Here is a 25,375-nt window from a genome sequence, read left to right as displayed (position 1 = left end):
ATTGGTTCCAAGGCAGAAGAGTAGTAAGGGCTAGGCAATGGGGATTAAGTGACTTGCCCAGGGACACACAGCTGGGAAGTGTCTGAGGTCGGATTTGAACCTAGGACCTCCCATCTCTAGGTCTGGCTCTCAATCCACTGAACTACCAAGCTGCCCCCTATTTTCTACATTCCTTGAAACACTAACAACAATATGGCTTTCTGACAAATAGTTCAACGCCATAGTTACTCTAAAGCCTGGAGACAAACTCATCAAAAACAAGTGGTACTCTTCTACTAACTCCTATTAAATATTTTTGTTCTATCTTTTTTTCAGTTGAAAGAATATTCTCATTAACAGAAAACAGAAGTAAGAATTTAAAAGTCTAGTATTATCTGGTTTTTGTTCTTATAGTAATAGCTAATGAAAATAATGGCTAGAATTTATAAATTACTTTAGGATTGCAAAGTGCTTTACAAACTTTGTCTCATTGGATCCAATTTGCTCTATATTAAATTCCAATTCTCTCTAAGTAGTGATACTATCCCTACTTTAAGCCTTATTATTCCCTCCAAGTTAAACTACTCTTACTCTTCCCTCCTCTCTTAAGGAAGAAAGAAAAATTAAGCCATTAAGCAAAACCAAATGATACAGCAACTAAATCTAACAGAACATGAATCAATCTAAATCTGAACTCTTCTACCTTGTGATAATAATGCAAAAGATAGCAACAATAAGAAGTCAGGACATCTGGTGAATTGCAATGACCAGGCTTGGTTTCAGAAGACTTTACATTTCCCTTCTCTTGGTAGTCTTCTCTGTTATTCTTTTTGGCAGAAAGCTTTAGTAAGTGTCTATCCATCACCATCACCCCTCCCTCTCCACTGCTAATCTGTTAGTCATTAAACATTTATATAATGCCAGCCACTGGGTGTACAAATTAAAGTAAAAGACAGTCCTTACCCAAGAGGAGTTCACAATCTAATGGGGGAAACCACAAGCAACAAATATTTGCAAATGAACTCATGTAATGGGATAAATAGGAAATAATTATAGGGAATGCACTAGAATTAAGAGGGATAAAGAAAACTTCCTATAGAAGGAGGAATTTTAGGTGGGACTTGAAGGAAGCAAGGAGGAAAAGATAAGGAAAACATTCCCACTAATGGATGGTGTAAACCTTAAAATTTCTTAGACTTATAAATGTTGGAAATTTCACTATTGGGAAATTTCATACTTGAAAAATTTCCTATTGATAGTGGAACTCTATTGGAATGTGAACCCCATTGGCATGGGAGGTTCCTCCTCCTCCCTTCTTAAGATTACTTTAGGACAGAAACCTTTTGCTGAACAATGGAAAGGGCTTTGACCTATGCTTAAGCATAGAACAGGAATTTCTTTGAGTCATGACTGATTTTAGAATTGATACAATAGAGATACTTGGAATGACAGAACCAGGTCTTGGAAATTTCAATCTCCACCCTACTCAGTCCTAACAGGATTTAAGAAGGGCTGTAGCAAAGGATCAAGATTTAATTATTTGAGAATATGACCTTCAACAGACATGTGCAAAGCCACAGACCTCTGGGCAGTCCTGGGTTAAGCTAGAGCCACCATTGGCACAGGGAAGACATGGACAGTGATTGGTAGATGTGAGAACTGAGGGGAGGGAACTTGGATGGTTTGCTTAAAGAGAGAGGGGTCTGAGGACTGAAGGGTGGTTGGTTGGAGAGGTTTTGGCTCTGAGAGGTTGTGCTGGCTCTGAAGGAAGCTGCTCTGAAGGAAGCTGGAGGTGGAGGCCCCTGAGACTGTTTCTCCATTTTGGTCACGTGAGTAATAGGGACTGATCTCCTTTCTTTGCCTCAGCTATCTAAGGGCTTGGGACTTTGGGCCCAGCCTAACAGAAGGGGTATTTAAGCCCTATTCCCTTCTCTCCCCTTTCTTTCTCCCTCTCTCTCTCTATCTCTAATACCTTTCTTCATCCTGTTTGTAATTAAACTCCATAAAAGGTTGACTGCTGACTTGAGTTTTCATTTAGGAATTACATAGCTGAATTCCTTGGCGACCTTAAATTAATATATATCAGTCTTTTAAAGTGATTACCTTGTCACATTGGCTAGAGGAAATGCTTGGAGCTGTGTCTTGTTTGTGGAATAGCCAGGAGGCTGGCATCATTATACTGCTGCCAGTAGGATGTAAGGGTAAGAATACTGGAAAGGTGTGTGGGTGGAGGGAGGGGTAGAGAAGGAAGGGCTTCATTGCCAATAAGGATTTAGCATTTGATTTTGGAGGTGGTATGTAGCTACTGGAATTTATTGAACACTGGGATGACATGGTTGGTTCTGTGTTTTAGAAATATCACTCTGGCTGCTGAGTGAAGGATGGACTAGAATAAGGAGAGATTTGTGGCAGGCTAACCAGCAGTTTCTTGAAATACCCCAAGTGATAAGTACCTGTACAAGGGTGGTGTCAAGTATCAAAAGACAAAAGGGAGTATATTCGAAAGATATGGCAAAAGTAAAACAGATAGGCCTTGACAAGAGATTGGATACAAGGGATAAGAGAGACTGAGGAGTCTAAGATAATGCCTAGGTTGCCAATCTGATGAACTTACAGTGGTGTCCTCAACAATAAAAAGGGAAATTTGGAAGGTGGGAAGGGAGTAGGGTTTAGCAGGAAAGACAATGAGTTCAGTTTTGGACACAGTAAATTTAAGGTGTCTACTGGATATCAAGTGTGAGAAATCTGAAAGGCAGTTGAAGATACAGTTGGAGATCAGCAGGAAGGCTGGGGCAGGACAAGAGGATTTGAGATTAGCAAAAAGAAAATTAAATCCACGGAGTGGATGAGATAATGTAGTGGTATAAAGGGAATTGGTATAAGGTCCACAGTCAGTTGGTATATGAGGCTGTAGCTAGGATAGACTAGAGATGGATAAAGATCTGGGAATCTTTTGCAGAGAGTTGATAACAGAAAGCATTAGAGCTGAAAAAAGAAAGAACATCAAATGAAAGAGTAAGGAATATAGAAAGAATCAACTCAATACAAAGAAAAGAAGGCTTAAGACAGACTTGAAATTAGACATTTAAAATTGGTGGCCATAACTTGGATGAATATCTAACAAATGATGCTGAAAAGGAACGGTCATACAGGTAGGAGGTAAAGCAAAAGAGAATACGGTAACAAAAATCTCATGGAGGTAAAAGTATTTAAGAAGTGGTGGTCAACAGTATTAAATTCAGCAAAGGAGTAAAAAATGCTAAAGATGAAGAAAAATCCATTTTATTGGGAAATGAAGAGGTAACAGGAGAAAGCAGTTTCAGTTGACTTAGTCAGAAGCTATTTTAGGTTTATAAAAGAGGAGAGCATGTAGAGATGCTCATGTAGATGACTTTCAAATTTAGCTGAGAAAAGGAGGAATGATATAAGCAGATGGCTAGTAGGGATGGCAGGATCTGGTGAGGATTTTTTTTTAAAGGAAAAGGGAGACTTGTGTATATTCCTAGGAAAGGAGTCAGAAGAGAGGGAAAGATTAAAGATGAGTGAGAGTGGGGATGATGGTAGGGGAAGGACTCACTAAGGGCACATGTAGAGAGGTTGGCTTTGAGTGAAGGAAGAGATCTCAGAGGGATGTGAGATAAGGAGTAAATGAACTTAGCTAATGGCTTCAACTTTTTGAGTAAACTATGAATTCAGGTCTTTAGGAGAGAGGGGAAAGGGCAGTAGGGGAGGCTTGAGTAGAGAAGTAAAGGTTTGTTGCTGTAGTAACTGGAAAAGAGGATTAATTAGGGAGAATGAATGGGATTGTTTTGCTGTACTGAAGTCCCAGGTGAGATGAACTAGTATAACTTTGTGGTGGACCAAGTTAGTATCCATAATTTCCTCTAGTTCCATTTCCTTGTGTGTCTTCCTCTCACCACTTACACAGCCTCCACTCTAGTTCAGGTACTTAGCTCCTCTCACCTGGCTTATTACAATAGCCTTTTACAATTGGCCCTTCTGACTCAAATCTCTGCTCATTTTAAATAATTTCAATACACTTTTTTTATGAGTACACTACATGCTAAGCACTTTCAAGTACTGGTACATACAAATAAGAAAAAGTCCTTGCCTTCAAGGAATTTACAATCTAATGGGGAAGACACCAAGATAACATATAAAAGGAAGCTGGAATTGGAGGGAATGAGAATGACAGGAGGGGATACCCAACATTGGGGACTCTTATTTCATGGAGTTGAAACCAAGCAGGGTTGCAGATGGAAAGCAGAGTGAGCTTTCTGCTCTCTTATAAAGGAAAGCTTTGGGAAGAGGTTGTGAATTTTAAAACTACTCCACTCTACTCAGACTGTACTTTAGAAGATTTGATTTAACTGTTTCCTGATTTGTAACAATGGAGACACTTGATCTAACAGAATCAGGTCTTGGGAACTCTACATTGCTCCACCCTACTTAGTTTAACAAGGTCAGGAATGTCTGCACCCATACTCAAGGATTAAGTACCTAAGAAGATGGCCTTCAACAGACATGTCCAGAAACAGCTGACAGACCCCTGGGCTGTCTTAAGTCAAGCTAAGGTAACATTGGTACAGATGAGACGCAGGAAAGTGACGTAAAACCGTCTATATAGGGCACGTGACTTCCTCTCTTTCCCTGGAGAGGTGACTCTGGCTGGCAGCGTGCTAAGTGTTCTGACATCTTGGAGTGGTGGCAGCTATTTGTCTGGGTTTTAGAAGTGAGTTTTCCCATGAGCTAATTCAGGTTCAGGCATCTTGGCTGAGTCCTCTTGGAGTTCAAGCTGATTGCTTCCTCCTTTGCTCTCCAAAACCGTACCTTCATAGAGCCTCTAATCTTCTCCCTGGCACAAGGCAGGCGGGAAAAATCCTACACCCTTTCCTTCTCCCTCCTTCTTAATTTCTTTCCACTATATTAATTAAATCACCATAAATTTCCAGCTGACTTGGGTATTTTTTTAAATTGGGATATCCATGGCAACAAAATAATTAATATAGTTTAGGTTACAATGCTAAAATTATCTGATACAAGTTAAGAGCTCCGAACTCAGGGCTTCTGATCAGAGGGAAGAATCATTGAAGAGAAGGTGGCCAATCTCTCTCTATTCAGCAGTCATAGTGATTCTTCTAAAGCATAAGTCAGACTATATCCCCTCCATTCTCAATAAAGTCCAGTGACTCTAATGCATACCCTCTAGAATAAAATAGAAAAGTACTTTGTTGGGCAATTAAAACTCTTGATAACTTGTTGTCCCTTCTTACCTTTGTAATCCTCTTATGTTGCACTCTCCTCTATATAGTATATGGTCTAGCTATACTTGTCCTTCTTGCTAGTCTTTGTACAGATGACTTTGTTATTAGCTTTGCTGATGCCAAAAAATGCTCTCTATCATCTTGAATTCTTACTGTTAGCCAATGCACCCATCATCAATAGTTTTCATAACAATATCAGTATGCAAGAAGGTATAATAGGTAACAACAGGGGACTAACCCTAATAAGATCAGTTAAGAGATAATGTAAAACATCACACCCAATTTAAAAAACATTCACAAATATTATATGAGGTAGCAGCTAGATAGTAATTCATTTGAAAAAGTTATAGTTAGTTGATCATCATTTATGAAGCTCTAGGCACTGTGCTTGTATTCCCAGTAAATACAATATATGAGCAAAGAGAAAGAAAGTCTCTGTCTTAGAAGAGTTTTATTACACTGGGAAAAGGCCACACATATAAGGAAGCTGAAAAAAAGATGGTGTAAGAGAAAGTATAGGTAATATATATTATATACATATATATACATATATATATATATACATATATATATATATATATATATATATATGTATATATACAATCCCCTTCTAAAGGGAAGTCTAGTCAGAAATGAAAAATAGCAAGGCTGGGTCCTTTCCTTCAGTGGAGGGCTAGGGAGGGTAGCCAGGAGCAGGAAGTGTACTTCTGAGGTATGAATTCTCAGGCTGAATACTATTTCAGCATGAAGATATTTCTGGGGCATGATAATGATGTCTGGTCTGTAGCGCGGACTTCAACTTCTAAATGAACCATGGTATTAGAGAATCATCGAAATGAAAGACCTCTGAAGCTACCTAGTTCAACCTGTACTTGAAAAAGAATTCCCTCCACATCCTAACTGACAAATAGTCATAAAGCTTTTACTGAGTTCCTTCAGGGAGGGATAACCTGAAATGGTTCATTCCACTTTTGGAGAGCTCTTATTGTTAGTGATATTCTTCCTTATAAGAAATCTAAATCCACCCCTGTCCTTAAGGGCTAAACACTAAAAGTATTATTGGATGTCTCATTGGAAACTTTCACATAACATTCCTTTGAATACTTGAAGATAGACCACACTTTCTAATAAGTCTTCTCTTTCCTAGACAAAATATCCACAGCTCTCTCAACTGATTCTCATATAGCATGACTTCAGGTTCCTAACCAATCTGGTAGTTCTCTGGATCTCTACCAGCTTGATAATGTTCACCTAAAATAGAAGTATCTACCATTGATCAAAATTCTACAGATATGGTTTGACAAGGGCATTATTATAGCAGGACAATCATATTCTTATTCCCATGTACTACACACAATCAACAGTATGACACAGCAAACCCCAAAATGGAATATTTTTATATTAAGAGATACATAATGGCCAGAATGCTCATTTTCCACCATCATTTTCAGGTTTGGGTATCACGCTTTATGAAGGATACGGATTAATGAAAGGTTGTTCAGAATGGTGAAAAGTCTCTAAATTATACTACATGACATAGTACTGGAAATATTTAGCTTGAAGAAGAAACTGATACAAAATGAAATGCATTTTCAAATATTTAAAGTGGCTTCATGTAGAAGGATTAGTATTGATCTATTTGGCTCCAGAGAGCAGAAGGAGAAGGTAGAAGTAAAATGCAGAAAAGATACCAGCTCAATGTAAGGAAAAACTCTAAACAAAGTTATCCAAAAGAAAATGGGTTACTCTTAAGAAAGTTAAAAAAGAAAGAAAAAGATAAGATGGATGACCATCTTAAAGGAATGTTATAGAAGGGAGTCTGGTTCAGGTATACATTGGATTATATGATTACTGAGGTCCATTTAAATTCTGAAATTCTGTGATTCTCACTGATTCTATATAGAAAAAATTACACGAGTCCTGGATAGCAGCAATAATTATTCTAAATAGGAATACATCTTTCTAGGTTTAATTTATAGGCCTCAGGTCATCATTAACTGCTTGTAAGACACTTCTTGCTACATATCCTCCTGGCACCTCAAAGGCAACATGCCCAAAGCAAGCTCATCATCTTCGATTAGCTTGCTCTCTCCCTCCCCCATTACCTTTTTTCTATAGAAAGCACCAACATCTTTTGTAATGCTAACATTCCTTCCAACAAGTTTAGTAACACGAGAAACATCCTTAACTCTTCCTTCTCCATCTACCCAATGTATCCAGTTAATTGCCAAGAAAGACACTGCAATTCTATATCCACATCTTTTGCATGGCTCCCTTTCTCTTTATTCATGTGATTGACAGGCCACGCCCTTATCATCTTTTTTCTAGATTACTGCAATATCCTAGCTGATATTTCAGCTTTTAAGTCACTCCTCTCTGTGATTCATCTTTTTCCTGAGCAGTCAAAAAATCATTTTAATGCTAAGGCCTGCATTAATGGTAATAATAGAGCAAATTCTATTCTGGATCTGTTTTTCACCAGAAGAAAGAAAAAATTGTTGGGATGGAAATCTAAGTGGGAAGTGAAAACTCAATCTTATATTCATGGTAGAGGAGCCATTCTGACATTAATTTAAGATTTCTGGAAAGCAGATCTGAAAAGCTTCAGAGGAAGGGGTAGTAGATTTCCATGGACTAAAATTCTACAGAGGGAGTTATTCCAGGAAGGATGGGAAGCTCTCAAGAATGAAATTCTTAAGACTCAAGATCTTTTTTTTCTTTTAAGGTATAGTAGGGAAAAGAAGAGGATCAAAAAGAAGGATAAGTATTGCTATACAGGATGGATAGGATGATAATAGTGAAGAAAAATAAGGTCGAGCTGCTTAATTCTATTTTGCTTTTGTTTTCTCTGTGAAGAAGAATGATCTACACATTAGAGAGACCAGAAAATACAATGACTAAATAGAGAATTGATATTGAAAATAAGTGAGGAGATAATAAGTATGTCAGCACCCATGATGAGGTCAGGTTACTTGGATGAGATGAACTATGTTCTTGATTGTTAAAGGAAATGAGACGTATTTATTAAGTACCTACTATGTGCTATAAGCACTAGAACTACTGTTATCTCAATTTGATAAATACAAACCACATTAAATCCCAATATTCTTGTTGAAAAGATGGACTGGTTAAAAAGAAAGATATAAATCAATGGAGCAGACTAGACAAGGAAGGATCAGGATCGATCAATGGAACTCAATAACCCAAAGTTTGATAAAGTAGAAAACATTAATTATCTAGGAAAAGACTACTTGATAAAAACTCCTATGAAAGCTGGAAAGCAGTTTGGCTTAGACCAATGCTTTACAACATGTTCTGCAATACATTTTAAGTGGATATACAACCTCAACACTAAAGATTCATACTATTAAAAAGTGAGAAAAACATGCACATGTATATGTTTATATCCCTCCATTAACAATTATTAACATCTACTACATGCCAGGCACAGTGCTAAATCCTAGAGATACACCCTTCCTCCCCAAGATAATTAATCCCTGCTTTCAAGAAGTTCACAATATAATCTTCTATTTGGAATCAGTGAAAATGACACAATTCCTGAGTTCCTGATGACCTCAATACTCATATAAACCGACCTATCTAATGGAAGAGACAACATGCAAACCTATATATACAAAGCAAACTATATATAGGATTAATAAGAAATAATTAACAGAGGGAAGGCATTGGAATTAATAGAGGTTGGGAAAAGATTCCTGTAGAAGATGGGGTTTTAGTTGTAATTTGGAGGAATAGTCAGAGAACATTCCAGGCATGGGAGACTGCAGGAGGAAAAATCCAGTCTCTAGAGATAATAGTATCTTGTTGATGGGACAGCCACTAAGTCAGTGTCACTGGAGTGAAAAGTAGGGGGGAAGGGGAAGGAAGGGAAGAGAAGGGTTAATAAGAGGGAGAAGGGAGGCCAAGTTATAAAGAGCTTTGAATGCCTAGAACCTCTCTCCCCAGGAATGCCATGTCGCCTCCTTAGCATAGGTCCTCTTGTAGGTCTGCCTTTAGACTTGGAACTGGGTAGAATACAACAAAGATGTCAGTTGGCATCTGTGTTCCTGTTAAGGTTTTATTGATAAAGGTCTGGGACCTCTGCTTGTTCTGGTAAACAACCTCTCTCTATGTTGGAAAGCTCTCTGGGTGGTACACTGGAGGGTGTCCAGCATCTAAAAACCTGTCTCCCTGTGCTAACCTGAACTAGAAAAATGATTCACTGAAACTTTGCTTTGGATGTCCTCAAAATTTGCTCTACCATGTTTACCAGATCTGTTTGGAGGAGTCTGGGGAGGGAACTTGCTGAAACTACTCTGCTATCCTGGCTCTGTCTTACAGTCAAATTAAATAGGGACAAATGTAAAGTCTTAAATAGATAAAAAATAAAATTCTACCCCAAAAGCACAAGTTAAAAGAGGCATGGTTAAACAGAGGTTCATCTGAAAAGATTTGGGAATTATAGAATGCAAGCTTGATAGGAGTCAACATCATGACATAGTAACTGGGAAAGCTAACGCAATTTTAGGCTATATGAAAATATGTTTTCCATGACTAAGGTGACAGTGATATTATATTCTATCCTGGTCAATCACATCTTCAGTACAACATTCAGTTCTAGGAAGGACATTTTATGTAGGTCATTTAGATGCAACAGAGCATTCATGAGAAGGAAATTAGGATAATGTAGGGATCTTAACATATGAGAAAGAATTGAAGGAAATGGGATGGTTAAGTTACAAAAAGCTAAGGAGGAATATTAATAGGTGTTTTCAAGCTTTTGAAAAGCTATCACCTGGGAGGATTAAACGTGTTATGCTTTGTCTGAAGGAGTGAAATCAGAAGCAGGTGCAGGTTGCAAAGTGGCAAATTTAAGCTCTACATAAGGGAAAATTTCATTTAATTATACTGCCAGAATCCAGTAGATTCCTGATCTCCTGGACATGTATATTCTTTCCGATGATCCAGATCACAACTCATTCACAAGACTGTTCATCCCTTGCAATTTTCTCCCACAATTTTACCATTGGCAGTCCTGATGTGTAAAATTCTTCCTTGAGATAGTTTTGTAAGGATACCAAGGAAGAAGCCAGGTGGTCCATCAATTTCCTCCTGAATCCGTGGCATTTTTTTTTTTGGCCACATCAATTATAATTATAATCTGATCATAAATCTTGATCCCTTCAACTCTTACACTGTCCTCTTCTTGATTCCCATATCACTGAATGTCCAGCTTGGCTTCAATCTTGGACCACTCTCACCTTTATTCCTACATTAAATACTGACAAATGCAGGTGGAGAACATCAAGCAACTCTGTTGAACTGGTCCATTACAAATCTTTGTTGCATAACCTTGACTGGGCCTTCATTACTGCTAGGCAATTCCTTTACACCTCTCTAATGAACTCAAGACCACATTCACCAGAGTGGTTCTTCCAAACTTTTGCTACACTCTACCCTATCTCCTCTTAGCTAAGAAAATTTGCTCCTACTTCATAGAAAAAAATTGAGGTCACTTGCTAAGAATTATCCCAGATTTCCATCTTCTTACTACCTATTACTCAGATGTCTTCTGTCACCGTTTTCCTATCTCATATGGTGAGAATCTCTTCTTTTAAAAAATTTAACCCTTTTATCTCTACAAGGGATAGTAATTCATCTTATCTCCTTCAATAGACTGTCCTATCTTATCTCTATTCTCTCAATTACCTACAATCTTTGTCTAAGGTTTGCTTTCTTATTGTGTACAAACATGTCTACCTCTCCTCCTTCCAACCTCAAAAAACCTTCCATTGATCCATCCGTCCTTCCCTTTTAGGTCTCATATCTCTCCTGCCCTTTGTGATTAAACTCCTGGAGAAGACTGCTTACAATAGATGCCTCTACTTCCTCTCCTTCCTCTCTGTAGTCTAGTTTATGACCCCACTGATTGAAATTGTTCCAGCCCATTATCAATGACCTTGTAATTGCCAAATCTCAAGGTCTTTTCTCATTTTTCTGACCTCTCTGGAGCCTTTGATGTTATTGATCAACTTCTAGGTTTTCAGGATACTACTGTTTTCTGCTTCCTGTTTTACTGCTTCTCAGTTTTGTTTGCTAGATTCTTACCAAATTACATGCCCTAATTGTAGGTGTCCCACAGGACTCTATCAGGAAACCTTTTTCCTTCTCCTTTGATATTACTTCACTTGATAATCTCAACTACCAAAGATTCAATGTATCATCTCTGTTGATGATTCTCAAACCTACTTATTCAGCCTTAAACTTGAATCATGTATCTCTAATCACCTAATAAAAATTTCAAACTGGATGGCCTAGAGATCTTAAAACTCACTCTGTCCAAAACAACTCAATGTTTTTCTCTCAAACTCTCCCCTCTTCCAAATTTTCATATTATTTTTGAGGGTACTAACATCCTCCCAGTTCCCCATACCATCTCACATGTATCATTCTTTACTTCTCTCGCCTATCCCTAATATAATTTATTGTCAAGATCTGGTGATTTTTACTTTTATGTATGTCTCCTTTTCCCTGATGCTGCCATTGCCCTGCTTTAGGCACTTATTCCCGCATGCCTGGACTACTGTAATAGTCTACTGATTTTTTCTACTTTCCACAAGTCTCTTCCCACTTCAATCTATCCTCCACTCAGTTGCCAAAGTGATTTTCCTAAAGCTCAGGTCCAACCATATCATTCTCCTATTCAATAAACTATAGTAGTTCTCTTATTACCTCTAGGATCAAATAAAAAAATTCTGCCTGGAATTCAAAACTGTTCATAAACTTGATTCCCTTTATGTTACATGTCTCTATATATTTTGTGATATAGAGACACTAGCCTCCTTGCTATTGCTCAAAGAAGGCACAACATCTTCCAATTCCAGATATTTTTATTGGTTGCCTCCTGTTCCAGGAAATGCTCTCCCTTCTAGCTTCTATGGTTTTAAGTTCTAGCTAAAATCCTGCTTTCCGTAGGAAGTCCTTCTTTTGAATTCTTCTTAACGCTAGTGTCATTCGCACTATGAGTCTGTTTCCATAATTAATAACTTTGACTTGTTAGAGGCAATAGTGTTCTATGATTTACAGTCAGCTTAATATTATCAGAAATTCATTAGTACCAAGAAGATGGGTCTTTACCTCCATTGTCTCACCTCCAATCTCTCTGTCTTTACATCTAACATCTTCTATGGTGGAATCCACCACTTTTACCTTAGAGTTTGATGACTAATTCTACTCAGGTGTGAGTCTATGAAATCTCCAGTGGTTCTATAATTGTCCTCTCTTCATGACATTAGGATTTAATTATCTGCAAAGATATTGTTTTCCCTTAAACAAATGTAAGCTTCTTGAAGATAGGGAATCCGTTGAATAAATGTAGATTGAAAATTACATGGCATCTCTTGGGACCAAATGGAACTTTCTAACTTGTCTACAGTGGATTAATGTATTTTTGAATCTTGTAAAATTTCACTGTTTTAGAGAAAATGATGGAAAAACCTGTTTGAATTTGGGAAAATTCTTTGAGAATATTTTCAATGAAATGGTCTTGCCACTTTCAGCAGCCCCTCTGAAGGTCTGAGTTGCATTTTGCTATCTTCAGAGCTGGGACAAAATGATACTGATGACAATGTTAATGAAGTATTTATTCTAATTTGGCAGTATCTTGGGCATCCTTTTCTACTACCATCACTGCCATCCATGAGAAGTCACTGTCCCATCTGCATGGGCTATTATAATAGACAGAAAGGCCCATTTGGCAGACAGTCTGGCAAAGTCTATGGATCTTTTCTCAAAATCATAAAATACACATAAAATATGTAAGATTACCTAGGAAATTTATTATATTCAAGCATTTACCAAAATATATATAAAAAAACCAAAACCAGATTTAGAGACCTATATCTTGCTATATAATCCATCCTTCATACCATTGCTGGTATAAAATCTTTCTCATAGATCTTGGGAGAGCAGTGCTTTTTCTTCAAAATTTCTCTACTTCTTTACTTGCCTTTTAAGGTCCTCTATAATATACCACCCTAACTTTCATTTTATCTCATGTAACTCTCCTTCAGGAAAACTTCAGTCAAGTGCATGTATTCTCTGCCTGCAGAAATGCTCTCTGTCCTCCATGCGTTTTGCTCACACTCTTCTCTGTCTATAATGGCTTCCCTCTTGCTCCTTGCGCACTGAATTCCAATCCATTCTTTAAAGTTCAACTCAAAAGGCCTCTTCTTCTATGAAGTTTCTAATGACTAATGAGCTAATCTCCCCCTCAGTCCTCACATTCCACTTGTTTGCTAAGAATGGATTTAGAGCCAAGAAAACATGGGTCAAAATCCAGCTCTGCTACTCATGGCATGAGCTTGGGAAAAGTTACTTAACCTAGTGACCAGGCTTCAGTTTTTTCATTTACAGAATTGACAGGGATTCCCTAGATGTATAAAACCTCTTTTAATTCTGGATGTAGTAAGCTATATACTTATCAGGCAATATTGTTCATTATAGCTATTTGTGTTTATCTTATACCTCCCAGGCCTTGAGAGTAGTAATGGTCTCAGCTGAGTCTTCTATCTCTCCCAGAACACAGCATCCTGGACACAAACAGCACTTCATGTTTTCTGAATGAACTGATAAATTCACAAGATATCTCAAATCGGGCTAAGGAAATGTTACCTGATAGAAATCAGTCCTTGAAGCTAAAGGATCCAAGGGATTTAAATCCTAGGTCTATGACTTGTTAGGTAGGTGTCTACAGATGGTTTATTCCATTTCTTTTAGACTCAGTTATGTCATTAGTAGAATAAGGATAACAATAAAATGTTTATTACCTTCCTCAGGGTTACTGTGAATATAAAATGAGATGATTCAGAAAGTCCTTAAAAAACCTTTATATTTTCACCCTCAGTTCCCAGAATAGTGCTTGGCACATAGTAGATTTTTAGTATCTTTGGATTCATCCAAGTAGTTTTTTTAGGGGGAGAGGGTGGTGGTGGTAGTGTCTAAGTCTGCTGAGGAGCTTTAGTGAGGAAACTCCCTTTCCTAAGGCAGATCAGCAATTGTTTCATAACTTCCAGTTCTTAAAGAGTTTCCTGGGGCATGGAGAGGTCTTGTAATCAGGCAGCCAGGAAGGGTCAAGCCAAATATATGTGTTAAAGCAATACAGAAATTTAAGTGATTAATATCCCATTGCTTCTAAACTTCTTGAAATTATCTTAAAAATTTGTTTTTTTCTAAGCATTTTATCTCTTTCCTTTTGTTGATGCTGTTCATTGTTTCAGTTGTGTCCAACTCTTTTTGATCCCATTTGGTTTTCTTGGCAAGATATTGGAGTGGTTTTGCCATTTTCTTCTATAGGACATTTTAAAGAGGATGAAATTGAGGCAAACAGGGTTAAATTATTTTTTGCTCAAGGTCACGCAGCTAGTACTTATCTGAGGCCAGATTTGAACTCAGGAATTCTTCCTCACTCCAAGCCCAGCACTCTGTTTACTATGCCACCTAGCTACTGTTTCCTATTCCAAATAGGTCAGCTAATGAAAAGGGAATTTCAGACAATCCTCTGTCTGAAATGAGTCATTAGCATAGTGATTTACCAATAGCAACCAGAGCCAAGCAATAATATTTGTTGTGTTATAATTAAAAACTCTTCCATGTTAATTCTAACTGAAAACAAAGGAATAGGATCAGATTCAATTTTAAGAACCATGCCAACATACCTTTCACCAATTTGCCATCACTGACGACTTTACTGGAAGCTGACTCCTTTTTTGCCCCTGAGGTGCCCTTTCCTCCCATGTCGGCAGCGTCTTCAGACGCACCATCTTCTACCACTTCACGGGCACTTTCAGGGGCAGGCTCTGCGGGAGTCTCTTCTGCTACTGCTGTTGCTGTTACAACCTAAAGAGATTATACATTACCCAACTGTAACTTGAGTGATATACTTTTAAAATTTGGAAATAAGGAATACATTTAATTAATTTAATTTGGCACTAGCATTTTGATAAGTGTTAACTTTTTCTGATGGAAAAAGAACAAGAGGAAGAATAAAATATTCTTCCACAAGGTCTGATGCCTATGGATTCTCTCTTAAGACTAATGTAGTTTGTGAACCATTTGTTCAACATCTTTTCTTTGGAGATTCTGATTACCAAGGTTGATTTTAGAATGCTAAATTATCCCCATCTCCTTCAGATGAGTCAATTTCCTTTAGTCTGGACATTCAAAGATAGAGGACTGCAGACATCTACTGATAAGCAAGTTGTATCTCACCCCTCCGCCAAAACAGGTATAAAAAGTTAGGGCTTCCATGCTGTTGAGAATAAAAACAGAAGAAAGGCCAATAAGGAGGGATAAACTAAGGAGACAAAAAAAAGAGCTTTGAATAGGGATAAAATAACATTTTTTTTTGACTGACACCAAAGTCAGGGAACAGGCAGGGGAGGTGACTAGATAAAAGCAATAGTGATGGGGTTGAGGAAGGTTATTTTTTTCATGATTACCATTTCAATAATGTTAAGAGCCCCACAGGTGCTCTAGTTGCTCAATATGACATAAAATTTGTATGGAAAATAAAAAAAGATTTAGCCTTAAAGTTTAAGTTTGACTTATTAGAAACTTAACATTCATATATATCAAATGAGGTATTATTATACTATTCTATTTTTGATGTATCTGTGATCTTACCAATGTGGATATTCCCTCCTCCAGGCATTATTGCCATCATACCCTGGGCAATTCGAGTCTCTTTTTCTAGAAATCACTTATAAAGGATGGACCTAATGTGCTAGAGGTCTTCTACTTCTTTAATACTTTATGGAGGCAAGTATACCACTTGGGCTTTCCACTGATTACGGTTCAACAACTAGCTCATCTTTTCTTCTTTTGTGTCCTCACTGATACATTGTGTATCACTTCTTGAATATCATTTGTCTTTGGTAATATGTTCTGGCTTACTTTCATCTATCCTGTTTTTTTGCATTACTGTTAAGTTTAATTTTGAGATTATGATCTATTCTAATTTGTAGCCACATGGAATTATATGTAAGGAGAATATTGGTGTTAAAAAGACAGTGGCTTGGAATCATTAACAGCACAGTGAAATTTCTTATTTCTTCCTATCTTAGATTCTGGGCCTGATTTACTGTCCAGGTCAGTAAACTGAGAGGCTAATTATTGGGCTGACCACGTAGCGTCATACTAAACTGGGCAATAGGCATTCCTCATCCATAAAGGCTGATCTCTTTGGGTAAACTATAGATTACATGAAGGCATTAACAGTGTTCCTCTATTTAATAGCTTTGGCATAAAAGACAGCATACAATTTCTGGGAAGTATGAAACTCAAGGTAAACAAAAAGTACGAGTACCTCACTGCCTCTGCTGAGTGTAAGTCACCAGGCTTGGATGCACTACAAACCAAAGCACTAAGATTACTACTGGACATGTTTGCTAATAAGTACCAGCAATTTTTGAATTTTGAAACTTCACACTCCATGTGAAAGAGATCCAAAGGTTTTAGTGGACCATAAGCTCAATGAATAAAAATACTACAGTTGCAAATAAAAGTTAATGTGATCATAAGATGAATTGAGAGGGACAGAGTTCAGAGTACAGGAATTTATATATGTATTGTACTTTGCCTTGGTCAGAACACATCTGAATTACTGTGCTCAGTTTTGAATGCCATATTTTAGAAAGAACTGTAATAAGCTGGAAAGTGGCTAAAGGGTCACCTCAATATCATATCACATGAACATTGAAGGAGCAGATGCTTTACTTAAAGAAGAAGTGGATATTTAAGAGAGACATGATAGCTGTCTTAACATTTGAAGAGGAATTAAGTATTACGCTTGACTCTGTAGAGCAGAACTAGCAACAATGAATAGGAAGTTTTAGTGAAGCAGATTTAGATGCAAAGCAAGGAACAATTTCTAATGAATTAAAACTATCCAACAATAAAATGGGATGCTTCTCATGGTAGTGGGTTTCCCTTCATTTTAGGCCTTTGTGTGAAGGCTGGCCGACCAATTGTTTTGGTGATTTTGTTGAAATTTTTATCCTGATATGGGCTGGACTAGATGTCTTCTAAGGTTTGTTCCAATTTCGAGGGTTGGAAAGGCCATTTGCAAAGAGGAATATTTAATGAACATCCTCATTTGACAGAGAATGCCTCTTCTATTTTCTTTGCACTAGTTGTTCTGTGGCTTATTTCCTAAACTTTCTATTCCATTTTAGATTTTTCCTGATCATCCTGTCATCAATCCTCTCATTACTTACGTACATGTTTCCCTCAACTACTTATTCCTCTTCCCCACAAATGTGAAGTTTCCTAAAGGACAGGAACAGCTTTCTTTTTGTTTTTATGTACTCAGACCATGCCTACCTATTTTATGCTTCACTTGATAGCTTACAAAAGGACAAATAAAAATTATCTGTGGTTTTTCTATCAAGGAGTCTTATAGGATGTTAATAGATGCATGAAATATACATGGTTGGAAGAGGGTCTTTAAGACTTGTTCACCAGTCAGATACTTTTCTACTCATCAAAAAAGTACATTTTTACTAAATATACTTCTGAATGTGTAATTCTGAAGGGGGTGGTTTGTTATAGAAAATGTTTTAGGAAAGCTTGCTTTTTGTCTTTTCTTCAAGTATACTCTAGTCATATACATAGACTATTTTCATAGATTATAGAGAAATGAGGAAGCTATATATATCAGTTGCAGATGTTATCTTGGTCATCAATTTATTGGCTGGGGGTGAGGAATCATTAACACCATTCATTCATTATATTTTCTTTCTGTGGACTGTCCTTTTTTAGCTATCTTTGAGAACAAAGTCCAAGTACCTATAAAATTACATTAGTAGTACCAGACTTTTGTTTCTATTTGGCCCTGCAGAAGTTCCTATCATTTCCACTTCCTCACATAGCACATCGAGTACTGAGATATTAGCATTTAAAGCACTTCTGTTGCCAAAAATATTAATAGGTCACGAAAGAAGTGAAGAGAAGGTTGTTATGTTTCATGTATATCTGTTGTCCTCTTCGTTTTATCTATATAAATATTCTGAGGAAGTTATGACTTAGTTGGGTCTCAAAAACTTCCCCTGGAACCAATCCTTCCTTCTTTTGTTTTGCAAAGGGACACTGTAATTTTCTGACATTACTGGCAATGCTTTGCAAATGGCCTCTAAAGCAATGCTTCCCTTGATCAACAGTTTTGTTTGCTGGCTGAGGTAGTTTCTGGGATTTTTTTGGCATCCTTATTTTGGTGACTCATTCACACTCTTTTAGAAATGGTGATAAGTATAGTCAACAGTCTTAAATTTTATTCATTTCCCATTTTTTTCCCTCCAGTCAATATCTCGTTTAAGTAGGCTAGGCCAACATTTTTGTAGTTTGCTCCTTATCTTTTCATCTAATTTAGAGATGATCTTGACCTTTGCTCTAAGTAGTTAATGACTTGACTGCATATAGTTGATCCTGAAATGAGGTCTGCATTGATTATGATGAGTAGTCATTTCCTGCTAAGATACAGTCAATTCCATTTTCTGCTACCTCCTGGGATCCAGGGCTCTGACTAGAGATTTAATTTTATTTTGCTGACATCTAGGCTCACCTATCTTTCTCTACAATCTGTCTGGAAGTCTGTATTATAGGCTCCTCTTTTACATAGAAACTGGACTTCAGTCCCTGGGATCCTGGGCTCTGATAATCTTTTATGTTATTTTACCCAGCCATCTGGTATTTTCTCTCTCTAACATTCCCTTATATGTGTGGTCTTAGAATGTAAACTCTTTGAGGGAAGGGGCTATTTTGTTTGCTTATATTTGTATTCCCTGAATTAGGCACAATGCTGGGCATATAATAAGTGCTTGATATTTCAACCCTCCCATTCATTCCACTCTAATATTCTTTTCATTTCTTATCCATGGACTACATTTTTGAATATATTTTATGCTATCTTCTGGCAACTTTTATGCAAAAATTACTTAATACCAAGGTATTTGTTGATAGAATAGGTTCTTAAAAGATTTTTAAAATTTCATTCTCTGCAACAAAAGGACACTAGAACTGAAGCCAGGAACTTAGATTCTAATTCCAACTCTGTGGCTCATGACTATGGACAAGTCACTCTCTCTCTCTCTTTCTCTCTGTAAAATGGAGATAATGTTATTAAGACACTTATTGAGTCTTCACTATTGTGAAAACAGTCCTTTGTAAGTCTTTGAGAAATGTGAGCTATTATTGATCTGGGCTCCACAACAGAATGCAGAACTTCTGAGACAGGTGGCCAGATTGGTATGAGAGTTCTTGAGATCTACCAAGTGAGGATTTAAGTCTAAGGAATAGGAGAGCCTGGAAAGAGAAGACTAGCAAGGGGGATGGGGAGAGTCAGTAAGGCTAAGTAAAGAATCTAAAAGGCTATTATGTGAAGAGGAATAATATTTATTCTTAGCCCCAGAAAGTAGAACTAGGAGCAATACGCTATAAAGAATTGGATTTAGGTTCAATGTAATGTAAAACTTCCTAGGAACTGAAGCTAAACAGAGGTAGAAAGGATTACTCTTATTAAATTCATTCCCCTTTGGGTCTCCCTTCTCACAGATTTTTAACTATCTGCCTAACCTTTTGTAGGGAATTCTTCAGTTATGGGCTGAAAGTTTTGGAGGTTCTTTCAAACTCGGATTCTGTAATGCCACACTGACCTAAATGGCTCCACTTGCTTCTACTTGGTATAAGCACTGAATGGCAAAATAACTAAGTGTTCCATAAAATAAAGTTTCTTGTTACATGTTGGTATTTAATGCAACCAATTTTTGTCAATCTCTTTATTTAGCTTTCTGATATCTGCAAATTTAAAAGTGCTTTCTGGTTTCATTGGTAGTGAGAATACAGGTATGAATGTGGTTTTAGTCACTGTGAAAAGAGCAGATTTTGCTCTTGTCATGGACAAACTGCCATTTTATCTTTTTAACTATTTCACAGATCATGGTGGCCAAAGAATTCAACAGGGGCCAATTTTCTCTTGAGGTCTTTCTTAAAATTCAGCTAGGAGTGCTTTGTGTAGCGTCATCTGAGGTCTGGTCCATCTTTGAAGGCTTTCTGGTCTGGTAGAACAAGGTAGAGCTTGTAATGGCAAAGCCTTCAAGAACTCTGATCCCACTTCAAGTTGTGATGATGCAGTAAAGCTGGGATACTGTGTCAGCAGAATACCAACACTTCACTATGACATTTTTCAGTCTCTTCTGAATAGGTATTAAATAAATGCTTGCTGTATATTCTTATGTAGAAAGTAAAGTTATGAACTTTACAGGCTAGACATACAACCAAAATGGTCTTGTCTTTTACAGAAAAATTTGTAAATGCATGTTTGTATATGCAAATTAGATTAAAATGAAAAGTTTTTTTTATTAATACCAATAATTGCATAAGTACCTGTGAACTGTTGCCTCCTTCTTTCTGAAGGAAGAACTGCTTCTTAAACTCATAGTAGGCATTATACTGGTGCCATGGCTGTAGGAATTCAAACCTGTTACCAACAAAATAACAAAATAATTTGTCAATATAAAAATACTGCAAAAGCAAAAAAAAAATAAATAAAATAAAATTCCACTGTACTACTTGAAGCATGGAATGCTATTTACTACTGACATCCAAAATGTTTTTTGAATCCTAGTTTCTACGATACCTTTTGAAAAGTATGGCTTTTGGTCTTTGCATTTTTGGTAATATCAACATTTTTATTAAAAAAAAATCTTAAGTAATTCAGCATATCATAGATGATTACAACATGCATTTATCAAATATTCTGTATCAGGAACGACATTTTAAAGAAAGCAATCAAGTTAAAAAAAAAAACCTCAAATGGAAAAATACTTGATCTTACCTCTGATCATTCTTGGCACGAACACTAGTCTCAAATTTAATTCCATTCCTAGCAACGTATTCTGCCAACTTGTCAATTACAGGCTGGATGTCCGGAGGTGGAGGAATAATGGCAACCACTGGAGCAAGCGTACTGAAAATATTAGATACTCATTACTTACATTCAGGGAGGATTCCACAAAATAATTTCAAAAAGTTTCTTAAGGATTAGTAAAGACTAAGCTGAGATTAATAGAAACTGGAATATTCTAAATCTAGCAAAAATAATATTGATGAATCATGGTGGCTATTATGAATGGACAAAAAACATTTATTAAACATTTACTATAAACCAAACCTGGAGTTTTAAGATGTTTAGTGAGGTACAATGCAGAGTTTTAGATACAAAAATAAGAAATGAAACAGGAAAATCTCATACCTGGACGGGGTTGTGGCAGAAGCTAGCCCACTGCTGGATTCCGTTGTAGCTGGGGGTGGGGGCGGCGTAGTCCCAGGAGGGGGAGGCGCGGTTGTTACTCCTGTGGTGCTAGATACATTAACCCCTGCAGGAAGAGCACTGTAGTAAGTAGCAACATCAATTCCCGGGGGTGGAGGTGCAAGACAATATGTTCCATCCGGCAACATGTAGTAGCTATAATACATGGCTGCCACTGTTGCTGTTAAAAAGAAAACAAACTCTTTGAGAGAGTGATATCACCAAATGAGGGCACATTCTGTATTTGGGGGTAAAAGTGATGGGCCTTTCACACCTTGGGAAATGTGCTATTTCCTGTCTGTTCTTTGCACTCATCTTTTTTTTCTGGCCTATGGTATGCATAGTTTTCATGTCAAATGACTTAAGTTAAATAAAGGAGACTCATTATACATGGTCAAATCAAACAATGACATAAAGCATTTAAGGTACATATAAAAAGGAATTTAACATAGGGCTCTCTAGAGAAGTTAATGGTTTTTACTTATTGTAGAACAATACTGTGACTATTCTGGCATATAAAGAAAAAATGGCAGCCTATTTAAGTCAGAAGTCTCCAGGGATTAATAGGAAAATACATGACCTAATGTTTTAATTAGAAAGCTGTATGATACATTAATTTCTGAGACCATAGTAAAAGTCTTTTTGTTGGCCAAATTAGAGAAAAGTTATAAATTGGGACAAATCAAAATATAGATTTTTAGAGTAGATGCATAGATCCACTTAAGATTTTTCTTTAAAATGTTAATATACTTACATTAGAAATACTGTCCTTACTAAACAGATTACTAAGTAAGTAATTTAAAAACATAAACTAACTTCCATTTCTATTAGTTCAGACTGGCCAGTCTATAGCAAGGTTTCTGTGCTGGAAGAACAAAATAAAATATCATAGAAGAATTTCAATTTAAAACAGCAGCAGCAGTTAGAATTATAGCCTTGCTATCATGAATTAGAAAGACTGCATAATTCATATGTGCTCTAGGCACAATAAAATTATGAAGATTGTTCCCTCAAGAGACTGAAATCCCCCCCCCCCCCAAATTCACAGCTGTTAATGACTTATTTTAGTAATTATACATGTATGGATTTCTAATTGTCATACTGGCACAATGCATCGCTGGTGCACAGGAAAAACAACATTTGTGAAAACTAGGTGGGTGGCTTTAACTTACTCACCACATTTATCTCCAGCATGAAAATATTTCGTTTCATCACATAGTTGGCAATCTTTAAAGAAAGACCCTGGATTGGAGGAACAATGGAACTACAGGCCAAGACCAAAGTCCTTGGATAGTACTATTTGGGGAATGGGAGGGAAAGGAGCTGTTTGAAAGCACAAAAAAGCAATGTTTTATATTTAAGTCCTTCAAAAGAACTTTCCTATTAAAATTAAAAGTTAAGTCTAAAAATCTCCACCATGAAATAACTGAAACTCTACGTGGATAGTCCCCACCCCTCACCCTGCATCCCACCCCAAACCGGAAGAAGGGAGAGAGGGCCAAACAATGGTAAGAAGAATGGTAAGTAAGAAGACTGGCCTGAACTTCTGAAATCACATGTAGTTCATTCAAGGCTATAGTGTAAGGGAGAAAGGAAGTAAAGGAGTATTAATGAATCTATAGAAAATGCCCCTTCCTCCCTCAAAACAGAGGGGAAAAAAAAATAAGAATGAACCTTAGAGAGTATCTAGTCTAGCAACATCATCTGATAGATAAAGAAACTGAGACCCAGAGGAGGGAATGCCTTGTTCATTACCATGTGAGCTAGTAAATAGCTAGAAAGTGTCCAATCCCATTTCTACCGGATTACCAGTCAGTTATGATTTGACTTTCAAAAAGTTGTGATCTAGTATCAAGATCAAAGGTTCAATCCTCAAATGGGTCAATTGGCTTTGCTTGATTCCATTAAGACTACATTCCTTACTCTGGATGTTTCACAAATGTGTATAAAGGGATATATATGGATAAATCTGTACAAATTTAGCTCTCCTGTTAGAATAAGTAAACTCAAAGCAAATGTTCTACCCATGGTGATTTAGTAATATTTTTGAATGGAAAGTACAAACAAGATCAGTGTGTTATTTAACATATTGACAGTTCCTGGCCTCATGGAGACTGTATTTTATATGTTCATGACAAACAAGGCAAGCATATTTCTTGAAAAAGATGCTTTTATTCTCCCATAAAGTGCCTACTTTACAGTTTTAAGGTTCCTCACAAAATATCTAAACTACTTAAAAAATAACTAGCAAATAATGCTTTGAAGGTACCAAGAATGAGAAACTAGTCAATTTTTTCCTAAAGGAAAAAAAATGCTGACCTAGGACAATGATTAGAAAAGAAGAATGAAAGTTCTATGAAATTAAAGAAAATTGGCACCCCAGTGCTGGCAATTTGAAGAAACTTAATTTGATGGCATTATATATTGCACTGCTATTATCTCTCAAGTTAAGACTTCACTGGGTTCTTTCCAAATAAGAATTAGCTACACTTTAAAAGTGAGGAAATGGATATAGCTATTAAATGACTTGTATGGGTGACAAAATAAACCTGTGATGGAGAAATCATAAAAAATGCTGAAGAAAAACACCTATTGCTACATAATAAGACATATTTCTTTCTTCATATCAAACTATGTTAGTTTGGTGGCAACAATATTATTAGTATTCATCTCACAGATGAGTAAATGTTCTACTCTGATTCATACACCTAATAAATGTAGGAGCCAAGATTTGAATCTAAGTGTTTTTTAAGCCTTGTGGTCTTTCCACTTTATCAATCTTCTCCATGGAATGAGCCTGATTTGATAATTTGATCAGTTTCTAAATAAGATTGGTTTTGAAGATGAAATCATTATAATTTGATGTGGGGAGACATTTTAAAATTTACTGTGAATTCTCCGACCAAATACCAATCCAACCATCCATCCATCCATCCATCCATCCATCCATCCATCCATCCATCCATCCATCCATCCACCCACCCACCCAATCAACCTATGATTTTACTAGCACAGGAGCTCCCTGTGAGGAAACTCTCTACCAATGTAATTGGCAACTGTTTTGCGTAAGAGTCATCTCTTAAGCCATCAAAGAAAGTTCTCTTAAGTACTTTGAGATTAAGTAACTTGCCAAGGGATCACACAGTAAGTGTCAGAAATGAAATTTAAACCCAGATTTGTCTTTGCAACTGTAAGCTCCACTCTATCCACTCTATTCTTTTCAGACCAACATGACGGTATCTAAAATTTTCTTTGCAAGGTTTAAAGATATTTAGGAGCGAAGGAAAGATGCAATGACCTCTTCTTTGTTTGTCACTAAGCATTAGTAAATACTTGTCTTTTTTTAAAAACATGATTTCATATAATAAAAGAGCAACCTCTTAATCACTTACCGTATTATCATCTGTTAATGGGCTTTTTTTTGCTTAGTTATTCAAATCTAAAAATCTCCTTATGAGTAAAAAAAAAACACTCACAAAGTATGTTAACTACAAGAAATTCTTTGCACTAAATACGTAGAAAATTTGAATTCATGACAACATTTCAAAGAAAAACAAATGGCTGATTTTTTTTTTGATAGCTACTATTCGGATGTTTATCATCAAATTCATGAATGCCTCCTGTAAAAAAATAGTAATTTAAGGTAAATTTCTAATATGTTTTACCTAATCTTGAAAAATGAAAGATTATTATATATCTAGAAAGAAGATTTATATGGTTCTTAATCTGAGGATTTATATCATTTTTTTCCCTAATACTTGGACAGAGG

General features: G+C 36.7%; 1 protein-coding gene across 8 annotated transcripts in view; it reads right to left on the bottom strand.

The window, feature by feature from the left end:
* Positions 1-25,375, bottom strand: part of SFSWAP (splicing factor SWAP) — a 117,179-nt gene that overhangs the window by 60,109 nt on the left and 31,695 nt on the right. For 6 of the 8 annotated variants that reach the window (XM_056821925.1, XM_003340766.4, XM_056821923.1 and 3 more), the window contains 4 exons: positions 21,550-21,787; positions 21,133-21,264; positions 20,682-20,775; positions 14,960-15,140 (listed from right to left, as the gene is read on the bottom strand). In XM_056821925.1, the coding sequence (XP_056677903.1) occupies positions 14,960-15,140; positions 20,682-20,775; positions 21,133-21,264; positions 21,550-21,787 (645 nt within the window). The remainder of the gene's footprint in view (positions 1-14,959; positions 15,141-20,681; positions 20,776-21,132; positions 21,265-21,549; positions 21,788-25,375) is intronic. The other 2 variants (XM_056821922.1, XM_056821924.1) reach the window with 1 other exon arrangement.

The sequence above is a fragment of the Monodelphis domestica genome, chromosome 3 (genome assembly GCF_027887165.1).
Source record: "Monodelphis domestica isolate mMonDom1 chromosome 3, mMonDom1.pri, whole genome shotgun sequence".
In the NCBI taxonomy this organism is placed as follows: Eukaryota; Metazoa; Chordata; class Mammalia; order Didelphimorphia; family Didelphidae; genus Monodelphis; species Monodelphis domestica.
This window is presented reverse-complemented; position numbering and strand designations above follow the sequence as displayed.